Source organism: Suillus fuscotomentosus (assembly GCF_016647785.1).
Source record: "Suillus fuscotomentosus strain FC203 chromosome Unknown F5891scaffold_300, whole genome shotgun sequence".
Classification (NCBI taxonomy): domain Eukaryota; kingdom Fungi; phylum Basidiomycota; class Agaricomycetes; order Boletales; family Suillaceae; genus Suillus; species Suillus fuscotomentosus.
In genome coordinates this window covers 1-15929 of record NW_024539812.1, presented here as the reverse complement: position 1 = coordinate 15929, position 15929 = coordinate 1, and the positions used below count along the sequence as shown (strand labels likewise).

The 15929-nt window shown below is 48.0% G+C and overlaps 2 protein-coding genes across 2 annotated transcripts; one reads left to right on the top strand and one right to left on the bottom strand.

Annotated features, from left to right (window-relative positions):
* Positions 1–9395: 9395 nt before the first annotated feature.
* Positions 9396–11970, bottom strand: F5891DRAFT_1201454 (uncharacterized protein; the record flags this gene model as incomplete). Its single annotated transcript, XM_041368886.1, has 9 exons — positions 9396–9558; positions 9605–9647; positions 9705–10143; positions 10200–10429; positions 10485–10809; positions 10868–11194; positions 11248–11537; positions 11589–11672; positions 11727–11970. 9 exons carry the CDS (start codon positions 11968–11970, stop codon positions 9396–9398), a joined length of 2145 nt encoding a protein of 714 aa, XP_041216490.1.
* Positions 11971–12525: 555 nt separating this feature from the next.
* Positions 12526–14467, top strand: F5891DRAFT_989350 (uncharacterized protein; the record flags this gene model as incomplete). Its single annotated transcript, XM_041378056.1, has 10 exons — positions 12526–12550; positions 12607–12721; positions 12773–12908; positions 12950–13280; positions 13335–13587; positions 13638–13737; positions 13786–13854; positions 13919–14003; positions 14097–14258; positions 14331–14467. 10 exons carry the CDS (start codon positions 12526–12528, stop codon positions 14465–14467), a joined length of 1413 nt encoding a protein of 470 aa, XP_041216489.1.
* Positions 14468–15929: the final 1462 nt, after the last annotated feature.

Sequence of the window (15929 nt, the reverse complement as noted above, 5' to 3'; positions counted from 1 at the left end):
CAAGGAGAATGGTCACTGTTAGTTCGTAAACCAAGGAGGTATTGAAAGCAGCCTATCCGTACTAAAGATCATAAAAGACCTTGCTGAACCTTCAAATTGCAGAAATCGAAGTTTTCCAACTGCCCGCGGGAACACAAACTTGAAGCTGGTCTGCCTGAGGATATGATGGTACCACAGCCAAATGATATGACCACGCGGGGTTCCCCTTGTGGAGGTCTCTGCGACACGAGGCAAATATGTAAGCTTTCCTGACTTTTCGACATCCATCTAGTGACATTGATATTGTCTCGCAGCGCACCGCTAATGCCCACAGTGGAAAAAGGGATAAATTGTTGAAGGCACAACGTCCTCCTCGCAATTGGCAAGCTCCCGCCGGTGCCTCAAGCAGCAGCACGCCACCAGCGGGGACATCCGATGTGGTCAATGAAACTGGGCCAGCAACGTTGCAGACTGGAGGTACCAGACCCTCTTCCCCACTAGATGTCGCACCTGCCCCACACAGCAGCTGCTTTGCGGTTCTCGCAAGGTACCTCCCATTTTATCACGATCCACTTAAGGTTCCCGCTAAGCTTCTTGTCCCTTCTAAGCATTTTCATTGGAGTAAATGTTACTGCATGTATTGGAAGATACTTATGCAATTCGATGATGTTCCCGGTAAAGGACTACCATCGTACGCAGCATTATCTTGTTTAGATACCACTTATTTGCCACTGTGTCAGTCATACCTGGACTGCTTGTGCTAACAGAGCAAACAATGGGCCAGGTGAAATTGACGCGGTCGTGACGCGGCTATGATGCGGAGGTATCCTGCACTCGCGGGTGAAGATAGGTCTATTGCCGAATTGTCCTTGCTGCTTGGTGTACTGATAGTTGCAGTAGCCACTTGCAAAATTGACAATCGTCGGTGGGGGCAGAGTCTCACTGGTTCGCATCACTACCAAACTCGCTTCCACATCACGAGGCAAACGAGGTACACCTCATTAGTGCCGAATTTGAAATTATCATGATTCTCAAATTTCAAATGCCAACTATATTTGAGTTTTCGAGCGGTGTTCTGTTCGAAGTTACATAACTTCTTACTGGCTATTTTCGCTATATAAAGTATGTCGATTGACCTCTCTAACTCATCAAGCCATGCTTGCTACCGTTCTGTTACTTGCTCTGCCATTCTGTGCTGCAGAGTCAGCATCCAGTTATGCAGGATCAACCGTCGTCGATTCTTATCCTCCCCCTGGTGCTACCAACACTACTGTTGACGCTTACTTCCCAGATGCATCTCAAGTCGGTTATGCAGGTCCAACGCCCAGTAAATGATAAGGCTAATTATATTTCCTGTATTCTAATCAAAAATTCAGCTGGTGCTGAACCTGCGGCCATTGTCACTGCCATCCCCTTCTCTAAGGTCGAAGACATATTTCCCTTGTCGAGGCCGAATTCAGCAGATGGCGCAGACAGCAATTTCAATGTGACGCGTCACTGGGGCAACTTGTCGCCCATGTACTCCGTGGAGTCATTTGGTCTTCCTAATGCATCCCCCGTCATCCCAGAAGGGTGTGGCCTCAATGCGGTGCATCTCTTGATGCGCCACGGCGCCCGCTATCCAACTTCTGGCTCCGGACTTTCTCAGTTCGCGTCTGACATTCATGCTGCTGCAGTGAAAGAGGGCTTTAACGCCACTGGTGATTTGAAATTTTTGGCAACCTGGACATATAAGTTGGGCGCGGAGATCTTGACGCCTTTTGGCCGCCAGTCGCTGTACGTTCGCTCTGCTTTACGATGCTTCCACTGACGCTCTCCTCCGTCAGCTTTAGCAACGGGATCGCCTTCCGCTACAGATATGGCCAGTTGCTCAATGGCTTCACGGACCTCCCAGTATTCCGTACTACTTCTGAAGGTTTGCCTGCATCGAACATTTGTTTCATCTGATGGTTTGTTTATGTCGTATAGATCGCATGGTGGATTCTGCGTAAGCAATTCATTCACATTCCTGTGTGCGCTGCACCTCATGATGTTATTGGTAGCCTGAACTTTGCTGCAGGCTTTTTTGACGTCAGAACTTACAAAACAGACTATCACCAGGAGATCATCATCGAGGAGAACAACTTCAACAATACCCTAGCTCCTTACGATGTGTGCCCCAACGCCAATTCGGAGGATATCGGTTACTTCGGTGACACTCAGGCTAGTACATGGGCAAATATCTATCTCAAAGATGCTCAAACGCGCTTGCAACCAATGCTCCAAGGATTTAATTTGACCATCTCACGGTTAGTTTACATGCAGCAAATGTGCGCTTATGAGGTAATCTCATCCTTTTCACAATCTTTATGGGTTTCTTCTTTCCTGAAAATCTGCAGACTGTGGCCCTCGGATATTCCAAGTATTGCGACCTTTTCACTGAGGAAGAATGGGAAGGATTCGAGTACTACAATGGTATGTTCCCTCAAATGATCCATGCTGAGCTCGGTGGTGATCTCTATTTGCAGATCTTGGTGAGCACATTGAGTAGTAAACTTGCAGCCTGAGCGACTAATGACTTCGTGGTGCACAAAGAGTTCTGGTACAGCTGTGGACCAGGTAATCCAACATCAGCAGCGCAGGGCCTTGGCTACGTTCAGGAGCTAGTGTCTCGTCTCACTCACACTCCCATCAATGTCTGGAACAGCAGCACCAACAGCACTCTTGACTCGAGCAACATCACATTCCCTCTCAATCAACCTATATATGTGGACGCTACCCATGACGTGGTCATTTCCAATAGTATGTTGCCACTTCCTTCCTTTCCAATGCAAGATTACTGACGAAAGGGCCCAGTCGTCACTGCTCTAAACTTTACCAGTCTAGCTGCGACTGGTCCTCTTCCAACCGACCATATACCCCCTCACCGTGTATGCAGTCTCACAGATACTGCTTGTCTCTATTTCTGACGAGTCACATCAGTCTTACATTTCTAGCCAGATCGCACCTTTTGCCAGCCAGCTTATAGCCCAGGTGATCAGTTGCCCAGCCTCAGAGGAGCCAACTCATATCCGGTTCCTTTTGAACGATGGGGTGGTGCCACTGACGGGCATTCATGGCTGCACAGAAGATTTGAACGGTCTTTGCGCGCTGGCCAGCTTTATCAGCGGGATGCATGAACGAATTGGGCAGATAAATTACGCGCACGATTGCTTCGCCAACTATACCATGCCCAATCCCGACAACATCATCGATGGAAGATACCCTAGTTAAAAGGATGAATGAGTGTTTGGTCGTATGTACCCATCAGTTGACACCTTTTGGATAACGTTTATGATGTCGGGAAAAGGTAAACGACGCGCATTTCGTACCAACACATTTTTGACCGACAGATTTCGTTGTTACATGTACTGTGATGTGTTATATACTGTTGCGCAGAGGGACTGTTATTTCGCAAACCAAGGAGGCATTGAAAACAGCCTATCCAACCTAAAGCATGTAAAAGACCTTGCTGAACCTCCAAATTGCAGAATTCGAAGCTTTCCAACTGCCCGCAGGAACACAAACTTGAAGCTGGTCTGCTTGAGGATATAGTGATGGTACCACAGCCAAATCATATGAACCCATTGATTCATTGCATCCATATGGTAACCTAACATTAGAAGATCGATGCGAGAAGATATCTTGGTTCGACTGATAAGCTGGCCGATACAATGTATCAGCCACGACATATGTGTCGAAGCGCAGTAAAAGCGGTCACGGCGCCTACACTACGGCCCGGGAAACTTTCTGAAAGAAGCACTTGAATCACTATATAGTACCAAGAAGCAAGATCGATAGAATTTGAAAGTCTACAGCAAAGCCGACATGGGGATTCAATATTTCAATATTCAACGGTAGTATCCTCTGCATCACTCACCAAGCGCACACAAGAGTCTGTTGCCCCGCTCGACGCTCCTACTGACTGAGACACCGAACAAGAATGGCGGCCACCACGGACGAAGCATCGTCCAAAGGAATAACTCGAAAGGAGCCACCTCATGTCAAAATGACGCTCAAGGGTCATGAAGGGGATGTGCGCGGCGTAGCTTTTATCGCAGGGACTCGTCTCCTCGTCACTGGCTCCGATGACAAGAGCCTTCGGGTGTGGGATCTAGACACGGGGAAACAAGTGGGCGAGCCGTTGTGGGGTCACGATGCTGAAGTCTGGAGGATCGCAGCGTCCCCTGATGGACATTGGATAGCGAGTGGAGGGTGGGATGGAAGCATTCTGGTCTGGGAAGTTGCGACAAACAAGAGAGTGCTCAAAAGAGTGCCCGTCTCATTTAAGGGCCATGAGGATGTGGTTCGTGACATCGTATTTGCACCGGACAACAAGACATTTGCAAGTGCATCACTGGACGGAATGATATGCGTGTGGAACAGGGAGACGGGAAAAATAGTCCTCGGACCGCTCAAAGTGGGCGATCTGGCATTGTCGGTGTCGTACTCCCCGGATGGAACAAAACTAGCAGCAGGCACAAATGAGCACATCATCGTATGGAATTCAGCAAGTGGAAGAGAGTCGCTGAAGATAGAACAGCGGGCATTCAGAGTCGCATTCACCGTGACTCCAGATGGTCTCCGTCTCGTCAGTGTTGACCAGAATGACATCCGAATATCAGATGCTACCACCGGAGACATCATCAAACAGTTCGACGCGCACACCGAATTCTTTTTATCACTAGCCATTGCTCCCAGTGGCACCAAATTCGCCACCACATCATACGACAAGACGATGCGGTTCTTTGACCTGACCACTTTCGAACCCATTGACGAGCCACTCGAGCACCCTGATTTAGTTTGGTGTGTGGCATTTTCCGAGGACAGCAAACTCATCGCGACTGGCTGTAAAGACAGCTATATTCGCACATGGACAGTTCCTCTGGTGGAGTCGGAGAGGGAGCTTCAACAGGTGAAAATTGATCTTCGTGCCATGCCTCATGCTGACCTGTCATACAGTTCACTGAAAAAATTCTTGAGGTACGCTTTCACGTTTGTTGTTGTGTACGATCCCTAACTTCAGTCCTGCAGAAAACCATCCCACGCCAACAGTCAAGACGTGCTCCAATACCTACTAGTAGGTTTTTTGATGATGTAAGTTCATACAGTATATTCGATGCACGTCTCACCATCCTTTGACAGTTTGATCCACATCCTCCACCTGGACGTAACAATCCTGCTGCTACCGCCACGCGTCATGCTGAGGGGTCCGGGATCAAGAACATCATGAACCGTCTCTTTTCCCGCTTTTTCCCTCCCCAGGACCATACTCCTCGCTCACGCAGTATCCCCCTTGTAGACGTCTTCGCGACACGAGGCAAATATGTACATCTTCCTCCGTTTGACGCATCCCATGATGATGACACTTCCCCGCAGCGCACCGCTAATGCCCACAGTGGAAAAAGGGATAAGTTGTTGCAGCTACAACGTCCTCCTCGCAAGCAATCCTATGCCGGTGCCTCAAGCAGCAGCACGCCGCTGGCGGTGACATCCAATGTGGCTGATGAAACTACGCCAGCAACGTTGCAGACCGGAAATACCAGTGCAGCTAACAATCCCCCTTCCCTGTTGGATGTTGAACATGTTTCAGACATCGGCTGCTTTGCAGCTTTCACAAGGTGCTTCCCGCGTCTTTCACGTACTCGACGAATAAGTCCTACTACTCCCCACATCCGCTAAGCGGCCTCTCCTATCCGAACCTTTTCATTGGCATAGATACCACTGTCGCATTCATTTTCTTATGCAAACCAATGTCACTCCCGATAAACGACTGCAATTGTACTATGATACACAACATTCATAGATGTTCAGAATGGTATTTTCTCTTCATCATCCTTTCGGGAACTCTGGACAGAATGCGAAAACGGCAGCCAAGACTCTGATCTGGCACGCCTACACCACCTCGGGCTATAAAAAGACCGCGGTTTTGGTGACCTGGTCGGTGCCGTCGACATCCCCGCAATCTCGACTAAAGCACGACCTAGATCTTAACGAATCCACTAGAGAGCACTACACAACCACCCCGGCTTAATGAAGGAAAGCCAAATTGGTATGTCCAATAATTACTGTTCGTATCTCAACGTTTTCCATGTTGGCTTAACATCATTAGCCGGAGTCCCAACAATCTGATACAGTTCCATGTCTTGTATGATGCTGTTGCCAACGGTGATCAGGACATAGATATTATCGGCGAGAATCATTCTGTAAGTACTGGTGCAGTGATGCTCACGAGTCACAATATTAGAAGGACAAAATTCATTCATCACTACAGACTCGTCAGTAAGAGCACAATGATGCACAGAAGCTCGTTTCACACTCCTCAGTCTGCAGCTGGCGTTCTCTGTTCAGTGGTGATTATAAGGGATGCTTCCGTCGGACGCTCCACTCATAATCCACCGCTTATCTGGGGACGCTGCAACAGTCCTCGACACCCGCGCTATATCGATAGCAGTTTGTATGCTTAGCCTCGCGCGTATATGGGCCAGTTCAGCATCTCTCGCTCTGTGTCCACATGGCGGCCAAACTTGTAAGGAATCAATTGGCTTGCAGTGAGAAACTATGCAATGGTGCAAAACTGCCACTTTCAAGACCCAATTATGCTGGCAGGAACGAACATCTCATTCTCCCTTGGCTTGACCTGGAGGTACCATTGCCACAGCCAACTAGTATCAAACGATTAATTCGTTACGTTCATGTTATCACTTATCAGCACAAGATAAATGTAAGAAGAGATCTCGGGTCGACTGACTCAGGCGTGGCCAGGAAATTATATCAGTTATGACAGTTGAAACACAGTGAAAGCGGCCATGGCGCCTACTAAGGAAAACTCCTGGAAGAAGCGCTGAAGATGATCCGTATGCAGGATACCACGTGTCTACAGCAAAGCTGACATCAGGGTTCAGGGATAGTCAGTATCCTACAGAAGATGCAACCTAACGACCGCTCACCATAGCGCATGTAAGTGATTGTTGCTCCCTCGATATTCCTGCGCTCGCACATGGACAATTCCTCTGAGCGAGTCAGAGAAGGAGCTCCAACAGGTGAGCAAATCATCTCGTCGTATCATACTTCATGCCCGGTGACCTGTCATATAGTCCACTCATAAAATTCTCAATGTACGCCGCTTTCACACTCGTTGTTTTGTACAATCCCTAATTTCAGTCCTGCAGAAAACCATCCCAGACCCACGCCCTCGCCCAAAACGCGCTCCAATACCGACTAGTAGATTCTTCGATGATGTAAGTCCATATGATACAGTAGATCTGATGCGCATCTCACTATCCTTTGACAGTTTGATTCAACTGAACGCAACAATCGCGCCGGCACTACACGCAACGCCAAAGGCTCCAAAATCAAAAACGTGGTAGATCGTATATTTTCTCGCTCCTCCACGTCCCAGGGCCATACTCCTCGTATACTCGGGGTTCCCCTTGTGGATGTCTCTGCAACACGAGGTAGATATGTAAGCTTTCCTGACTTTTCGACATTTATCTAGTGACGTTGATATTGTCTCGCAGCGCACCGCTAATGCCCACAGTGGAAAAAGGGACAAGTTGTTGCGGTTACAACGTCCTCCTCGGAACTGGCAAGCTCATGCTGGTGCCTCAAGCAGCAGCACGCCACCAGCGGAGACATCCAATGTGGTCAATGAAGCTACACCAGCAACGTTGCAAACTGGAAGTACCAGACCCTCTTCCTCACTAGACGTCGCACACGCCCCACACAGCAGCTGCTTTGCGGTTCTCGCAAGGTGCCTCCCATGTTTATCACGACCCGCTTCAGGTTCCCACTAGGTTTCTTCTCCCTTCTGAGCATTCTCGTTGGAGTAGATCTTACTGGATTCGTTGGAAGATACTTACGCAGTTCGATGACGTTCCCTGTAGAGGACTACCATTGTACGCAGCATTGTCTCGTTTAGTTGAATAGATACCACTTATTCACCGGTCATACCTAATCTTCTGGATTGCTTGCGCTAACAGAGCAAACAATGATATGCTTCATCCCATACTTGCATGGTCAACTTAATGTACAGTACACATCCCAATAATGCATAATGAATAAAAAATTATAACAAATCAGGATCCAATCTTTTCGAGATGCACAAAGTCGTCCATTCATAGAAATGAGCTTGGTCCATATATTGCTGTTAATTATGGAAAGCCGGACGCGCGCGCTCCGTTACACGATGTGACATGCACCAAATGAGGTAGTCACACGATTGGGACACCGGACACCTCCTGACACCTCCCACGCAAGAAAATTATATCCCTTAGTCACATGATACAAGCCACATGGCACTTTTTCCTTGAGTGACGTCAGCACTCAAGGAAAAAGTGCCACGTTTTCTTGGTCATGTGACAGCGTCTATTAGGATCATATCGGAAAACATGACTCGCACATCTGAATTATGTCTGCATACATATACAAAATAGTTCTGATTAGACTCTGCAAAGAATATATACAAGAGGTCCTAGGGATCCACGAAGGGTGCGGGTTTTTGGGAGGTATGGCCAGCTCGTACCCTCACCCGCACCCGTGCAGGGTTTACCCATGGGTAGTACATATAAATATTAAGTTAGAACTATGAAAAAAAATGATTGTGAAAAAGAACTTACTGAGACATTGTGAACGGCAGGGAACGACTTGGATCAGCATGGCTCAAGCTTGAAGCGGGATCGACACACTGACAACCTGCAAATGGTGGGAAACGACTTGGATCAGCATGGCTCGAGCTCGGCACAGGACCAACACACTCACAAGCTGTGAATGGCGGGAAACGACTTGGATCAGCTTGGCTCGAGCTCGACGCAGGACTGACACACTCACATCCTGCGAACGACAGATTCAACTTGTATCAGCATGGCTCTTGCTCAAATGAGGATCGGCACACTCACATACTGCAAACGTTGGGCGATGACTTCAATCAGCATGGCTCGAGCGCGACACGGGACCAACACACTCACATCCTGCGAACGATGGGAAACGACTTGTATCAGCATGGCTCTTGCTTGAATGAGGATCGGCACACTCACGTTCTGCGAATGTTGGGTGCAGGCTCGGAGCACAAGACACTTCGCCTGTGGGACTTGAAGACAGGTGTTGTGTTGAAGAGGATGGAGGGGCATCACAGTGAGGTGTTGGAATTGGCGGTATCACGAGTTGGGAATTTGATAGCAAGCGGTGATAGCAGAGGAGAGAGGACATTGTAATGTGGAACTTGAAGATAAAAACTCACTTCGCTCCAAGCACAACCTAAACAGACGTCGAAAGGTTGAATTTGTGAGGCTGGTTAGATGTGGGATAACAAGTATTTGAAGACAATAAACGGGAGTTGGAAAAGACGTGCTGACGAAGTTGGAAAAGTGTCTGTTTACATGCGTTGTGATAGTAATTATCTAATTTTCTACAACTAGTGCTTCATCGTCATTTGCCTCCTTCACGAATGTTTCCAGCCCAAACCATCCACAGTACTCGTTGCAGGCATGCTGGTCTTCAAATTTGCTGACAGATGCCTCAATATTTCCCTCACCAAAAATATCACATCCATCGCTGACGGACCTATCCCAACATCAGTATTGAGTCTGAACAAATGAAAAAGACATACGGATGAGTCAGGACCTGAGGATCTGTGAGTAGTACTGTACTACCTGAATACATTGGGTCATTCAGCGCTGAGGATTGAATGTATCGAAAATCGGACATACCCTGATAGTCGGATATGAAAGCGAGCTTGCCAGTCTTGACATACTGGACATGCTGTGTGAAAACAAAGAATTCGGCCATGTCGTAGCCATAGTCCAATTCATCGAGCAATGGATTGGCGTCCATATTGTGGATGAATTTGACAAACATATCATCACCGCCCTCAATGAGCTCTTCAAGGAGAAAGACAGCCCGTGTTGACCCTGTCTTTGCTCCAGGCTTGCTACCCCCTTGGTGGTGGCACAATGCAAGGCCAGCTTCTACAAATCGAACACGTGGGACAGCAAACGGCGGGGGTTCAGGTGAGGACGCAATGGAACGATTGATGAAGTCGTATGTGAGCTTTAATAAAGACTTGGACCAGTATAGGACGTTGGCCTCTCTGAATAGCTTCTGTAGCTCGTCGACGAGTGAATACCGGCCAACTTTATAAGCTCCAACCTTCATAGCAGTCGGAAATACTTTTTCGAATGGCCGTTTGACCACGACCTTATGACGAGCCACTGATCCGAGACCAGTCTTGGGAGGATGAGCCATCCAGCGTTCGCAGTCTTGAAGCCACCAATTCCAATGAAGCCGTCCGTCGATGTATCAATAGTCAGCTGTCCAATGGAAGATTCAGCCGTGTCCACCGAAAATGAATGATGCTGTTTGTGTAGCAAGAGGTCGGTGATATCGCGGGTAGGGATTGGGTGAAATTGCACACTTTCACTATGTAGTCCAAAGACTATAAAATACTAGTAAGTGCTAATGCAATTTGAGAAATCCGTGAACGAGCATACCTTGCTTTACATTTAAGTTGGCACCTCCGCCGATCTTCAAGACTTCTTTGAGCAGATCACGATCAGGTGAATGAAAAGCTGTGGGAGGTGGATTCTTCTTTCGAGGTGGAGATGAAGTACCACTGAGACTGCTAGAGCTTTCAGCACGCTGGTGGGCTCTCTTGGTAGAGACCGTCACAGAATTGTTGGTGGTCACGGATGGTAAGAAAAGCTCATTTTCAGCGAGCGAAGTTGTTGCTGATGAGGGCACATTGAAACTGACGGCTGTGTGAGCAGTAGCATGTTCACTAGACTGAGTGCAGCTCGTTCGGATAGCTTCAGCTTCCTGGACCGCAAAACTAAGGTTAGGGCACTAGTAAATAGACAACATAAAATATACATACCATTTCCGCACGAAGTTCCAACCAATTCTCGTATTCATTCCACTGGGCCTCCGGGACAACGACCATCAGCGCAAATTGTTTAGATTTGAAGGTCGATTTGGTGCCTTTGCGAGATGGCTGCAGGCACTGATCATAGAAATAGGGAACCAATTGTGGGTGATTGGATAGGTCCACCCATGCAGCATCTCGGATTATGAACTCCTCAACACGCCAGACAAATTCTCCATCGAATTTGCGTAACTTTGGGACGACAGTCTCCAAAGCTAGCTTGATGAGCCCAGATGCGTCAATTCGAGCATCAACATCCTTCCTACCCTCACATATGTTCTAGTAAGCTGAAGTGTAAGTAAGTCACAGCACATTTTAAGATGTAAACATACTCCAATAGGAACACCTCGTTTTTTGCGCGCTCCGGCACCTTCGTGAACCACAGTAATTTCAAGTAAAATGGTCTCTGCTAGAGATGAAGCGTATGCCATTTTCCCCCAGTGGTCACGCTCAGCAGCATAAAGTGCGTGTTGCGACGAATACCCAATGGCACCTTGTTGTGACGAATGCCGGATGGATGATGAACCTTGCGGCCCTTGCCATGATGTAGGGATTCTAATATCTGGCCCTCTAGGACGAAAGCCACCAGGTACAGCAATGACAGGAGGCGGATTAGGTGTCGCTGTGATAAATCAGATCATAAATCTCCGCAGTAACACAAATCTTGACTTACATCTTCGTTGTGCCGCATTCACCAATTGTTGTATTGTACGTGGATCAGGAGGGGCGCGGCCTTGTGATTGTAAGGTTCGATTACCTGAGTCAGTAGTCTGTAAGCCAGCCACTTGTCAATTAGATGGTGATCGCATACCTGTAGGTCTCACTGAAGTAGCTCGTTTATTCTCATAATGCAAGTGGCAGGATTCACACACATAGCGCCCACGTTGACCTGGCTCGATGGTCGCAACATAAAAACATGGCTCTCCAGTCCTAATGTTAGCCATGCAAGACGGACGATCGCAAATTCGATCTTCTTTGGCATAGGCATCCTCGGTGTACTGGGTGAGAAGTTCATAGTCTGACATGGCGCTCTGAAGGTAGTCTGCCAAGTGCATGCTAGACAGCTTAAATATCTCATGACCCGGAGATTTATGATGCGGTACATTGGGTGGTGACAAGCACTTGAGGAAAGTCTGTATCATCATGAGGAACTGGCGCCTCCAGAGACACTAAGGAGCAGTTTGAAAGAGTTAGATAGAGAATCATGAATCATATGGAACCGGCACCTCAAAAGACACTATGGAACAATCTGAAAGAGTTGAATCTGAAACGTGCAGCCCAAGAATGCTTTGGACCGCGGACAACATTTCTTAGTTCAATTAGTGGTAGTTGCAAGCCCTGACTCACTGAGAATTGGAACGTTCAGAACGTTTGGAACGTCCAGCCCAAGTAGTTACTGAACTTGACTTAGGAAGATGTGAGGCACAAGGAGGGCATTAGTGGGACGAGCGGGGCATGAGTGGCGCAAGGCCGGGCACGAATTCCGTGAATTCCCATGTTGCCGCAGCATGAACTTCTTCTAGTCAGGGGCCACTGAACTAGGTAAGTCCAAAGGAAATCACCGTTAATATAAAGTGTAACCCTGCAAGCCTCAGAGTGAGCACATTGCAATGCCCAACCAGAACAAACCTACACGTATGTACCTTTCAACTTGAAGTCACTCCCACTAGGCATCTGAACACTCTAAGCAGCCCCGCTGGACGAAATCGCACCTCATATCCTTCGCCTCTGGAAGGCCCGCCAGACCGATCGGCAGATTATCCAGGAATTGCAAAAACACATCGACACGACTCACTACGGTATCGGGTGAGTAGTGTTTAAATCTAGTTATCTAAGTGTTAAATAATTATACACTAGGCTTACCACACTTTTGAAAGTTCGAAAGACGATGGGTCTTCAACGTACCCGTCAACAGCGTCACACAGTCGAAACCATTCGTGATGCAATGCTCGATTTACGTGCTACATATCCGAATGCTGGTGCACGTGAAATGGTGAGTTTACTATACCATGAACGGGAAATGAGTGTTGCTAGGTGAGTTATCTTTACATTGTGAGGACCAATTTTACTGACCTACGAGTTTCGCATCCTAGGAGGGTTGTGACAGAGTACTTTGCTTTGTATGAACCGGAACTTGTTCGTCAGCGCAAGGCTTGTCGCCTTCGAAGGAGACGCTTCTGGGCAGCTGGCGTGAATGATTTATTCGCAGTCGATCAGCATGACAAGTGGCTCAGATTCGGTCTTGGGCTGCATACTGGCATTGAGCCTTTCTCTGGTCGTATAATGTGGATTCGGGTCTGGCATTCCAACCGAAATCCGCAGCTCATTCTGAGTTACTACCTTAACACAATCGAGGCTCTCGGTCGTAAGTGTTTCACATTTTAAAGCACAAACATACTAAGTTCGACTTAAATTTTAGATATGCCAATGGTCACTCAAAGTGATCCGGGGTCCGAAAACTATGGGATTGCAAACGCGCATACCATGCTGCGACAGTATCATGACAAAGCTTTACATGGTACGCTCCAGCATTGTTGGATGCGAACAAAGAAGAATGTTATGCCAGAGATCGCATGGTCTCAACTGCGCCGGCGGTTCACACCTGGATTCGAGAATCTTCTTGATCATGGCGTCAATTCTGGTTGGTATGATTCAAATAATACCCTTCAAGTGTGCGTCATTTTTCTTCTGTTTGAGTGTTAGTTGTCATATTTGTTTGCAGGATGGTTTTCCGTTGGGTTTTCATACCGTGGCTTCAGCAGGAGCTCGATGCATATCAGGATCGTATTAACAATACTGCCAAGCGGCACGACCGCAACAAAGTACATGCCTGTGGTTTTACTCTCAATAAGCATTGACACGCCATCCAGATTCTTCCTCATGGAGTACCCAATCTTATCTACCATTCAGCTGAAGATTTTGGAGCATTGGATTTCAAGGTACGTGCTACATCAATTTGGTTGTTGTACTGGCAATAGTACTCTAATATTGGTACTATCATAGATTCAAATCGAACCCGAGGCCCTAGACTTCGTCCGAAGTCTTTACATCAAGCCCTCTCATTGCGTGTTTGACCTGGTCCCAGAGGGTTTCGGCAAATGCATCCAGCATTGCTACAATGATCTCGGTCGCCCAGTTATCACATGACAATCAGTCTGGGACACATATCGGCTTCTGCTAGATGCCCTCCAGCTCGCTGACAAGTTACCAGGCGAAATTCAGCTGCAGGATGATGAAGATGAAGATTTTGTTCCACTTTTAGATGACTATCAAGACTTACCTTCTCGCGAGGATCCCAATGGCGCCTATTATATGGGTGGTGTGGGCGGAGGACTTGGCCTTGGTTTGTCGTCTCCAATCCTGACAGTCTAAACACTGATGTATTTGCTAGACACTGAACACTGTCGTCAACTAGATGTTCTCTCACACAGTGATGAGCCGGATATCACAACAGGGATTGACGAAAGCTTGGTCGGTCTTGATCACGCTGGTTTGGTGGTTTGGGAGTTCTCGGATTGCGAAAGTGACGATGAAATGGTAGATGGATGGTGATTTTTCTTCGTCGTGTATATATCTAGTTACCTACACCTCTTGTTCTTGGACAATTTAAACTAGGAGTACACAGGGTCCTACTGCCTATTATGGATGTGTGACGCTTAATAATGAGCGCGCGCGTCCGGCTTTCCATAGTTAATGTATAATTTTTTGCGCCCAAGAATGATTTTCTAGTGATTTGTTTGTATTTTATTTATTTATGCATTATTGGGATGTGTACTGTATTGACAAGGCATCTATCGACTGTCGCATACAAGAAACATAGTGCATTGCATATCCTGATGTCAGCATAAGCATAAAGTACTTAAAAAGTCAAACACCGCATACGCGGAGAGCAGCACGCGGACCACTATGCAAGTATACGGATGTACCGTAACATTCGTGCACGCGACGAGACTGTCGCATGACAACCGCCAGCTCGCTCTGAAGAAAAGGGATAACCTGAAGATACCGACAGGCTGCCAAGATGCGACAAGAAGTGCAAGGGACCTGGCCTAGCTAGCTGCGGCATCACCAGCCACGAACCAGTCCTACACATACCAGCTCGCGCAGTCATAGTGCGCGCGCATAGGATCCGCGGCAGTAGAATAACTCGCGCCATCTAGAACACAGTTACGCCCGATTGCGTCCCCGCATACTGGCTCTTCACGTCGTCGAGGTCTGTCGTGCCGTCCTGGCTCTTGTAATCATACCCGCTGATGCTGGCCATATCAGAAGCACCAGCAGCAGAGGAGAAGGAGCCACGCCTCTGTAAACGGTCTGACTGCGAGAATGCCATGGCAGAACCACCAATGCTTGCGGTGCTTGGCGGTCCAGCATCCTGAGAAATGATGGAGCTGGCGTAGCTACCGTACGCGCTGCGCTTCCCAACACCCCCGGAGCCACGGGGTATGCCAGGACCAAATCCACCAGCCGCTGCAAACATGGGGAGTCCAGAAGAATAAGTGGCTTGGGAGCGTAGAGACTGCACGTCAGACGGGATGTATCCGAGAGCATCATGAGTACGGTAGAAACTAGTATCGAAGCGACTTGGTGTTCCAGATCTGCCTGCACCTCCAGTGCTGGGGATGTAGTCCCGTGCATTTGTCTCGTGGCGACGAAACTGGTCCATGGACTTGACGAGGGAGCGGCGAGGTTTGCTGAATTGGATCATGCTCGCCTGTAAGTTATTCAGCGGGCCCTCGACAAGGGTGTTACGTTCCTTGTAGTGCGTAAGAAGGTAGTGCCACAGTGGGTGCTGCAAGGTTCAATCAACGGACTGCAGGATCGACCACCAAGGCGACTTACCTTGCTGAGGACCTTCGGGTTTCCAAGGATGACGACTCCATACTTTGCACGAGTCAAAGCCACGTTCAAGCGACGAGGGTCATTTAAGAAACCGATGCCCTGGTGTTCATTGCTTCTAACACAGCTCAAAATGATATAATCCTTCTCTCGTCCTTGGAAGGCGTCGACACTG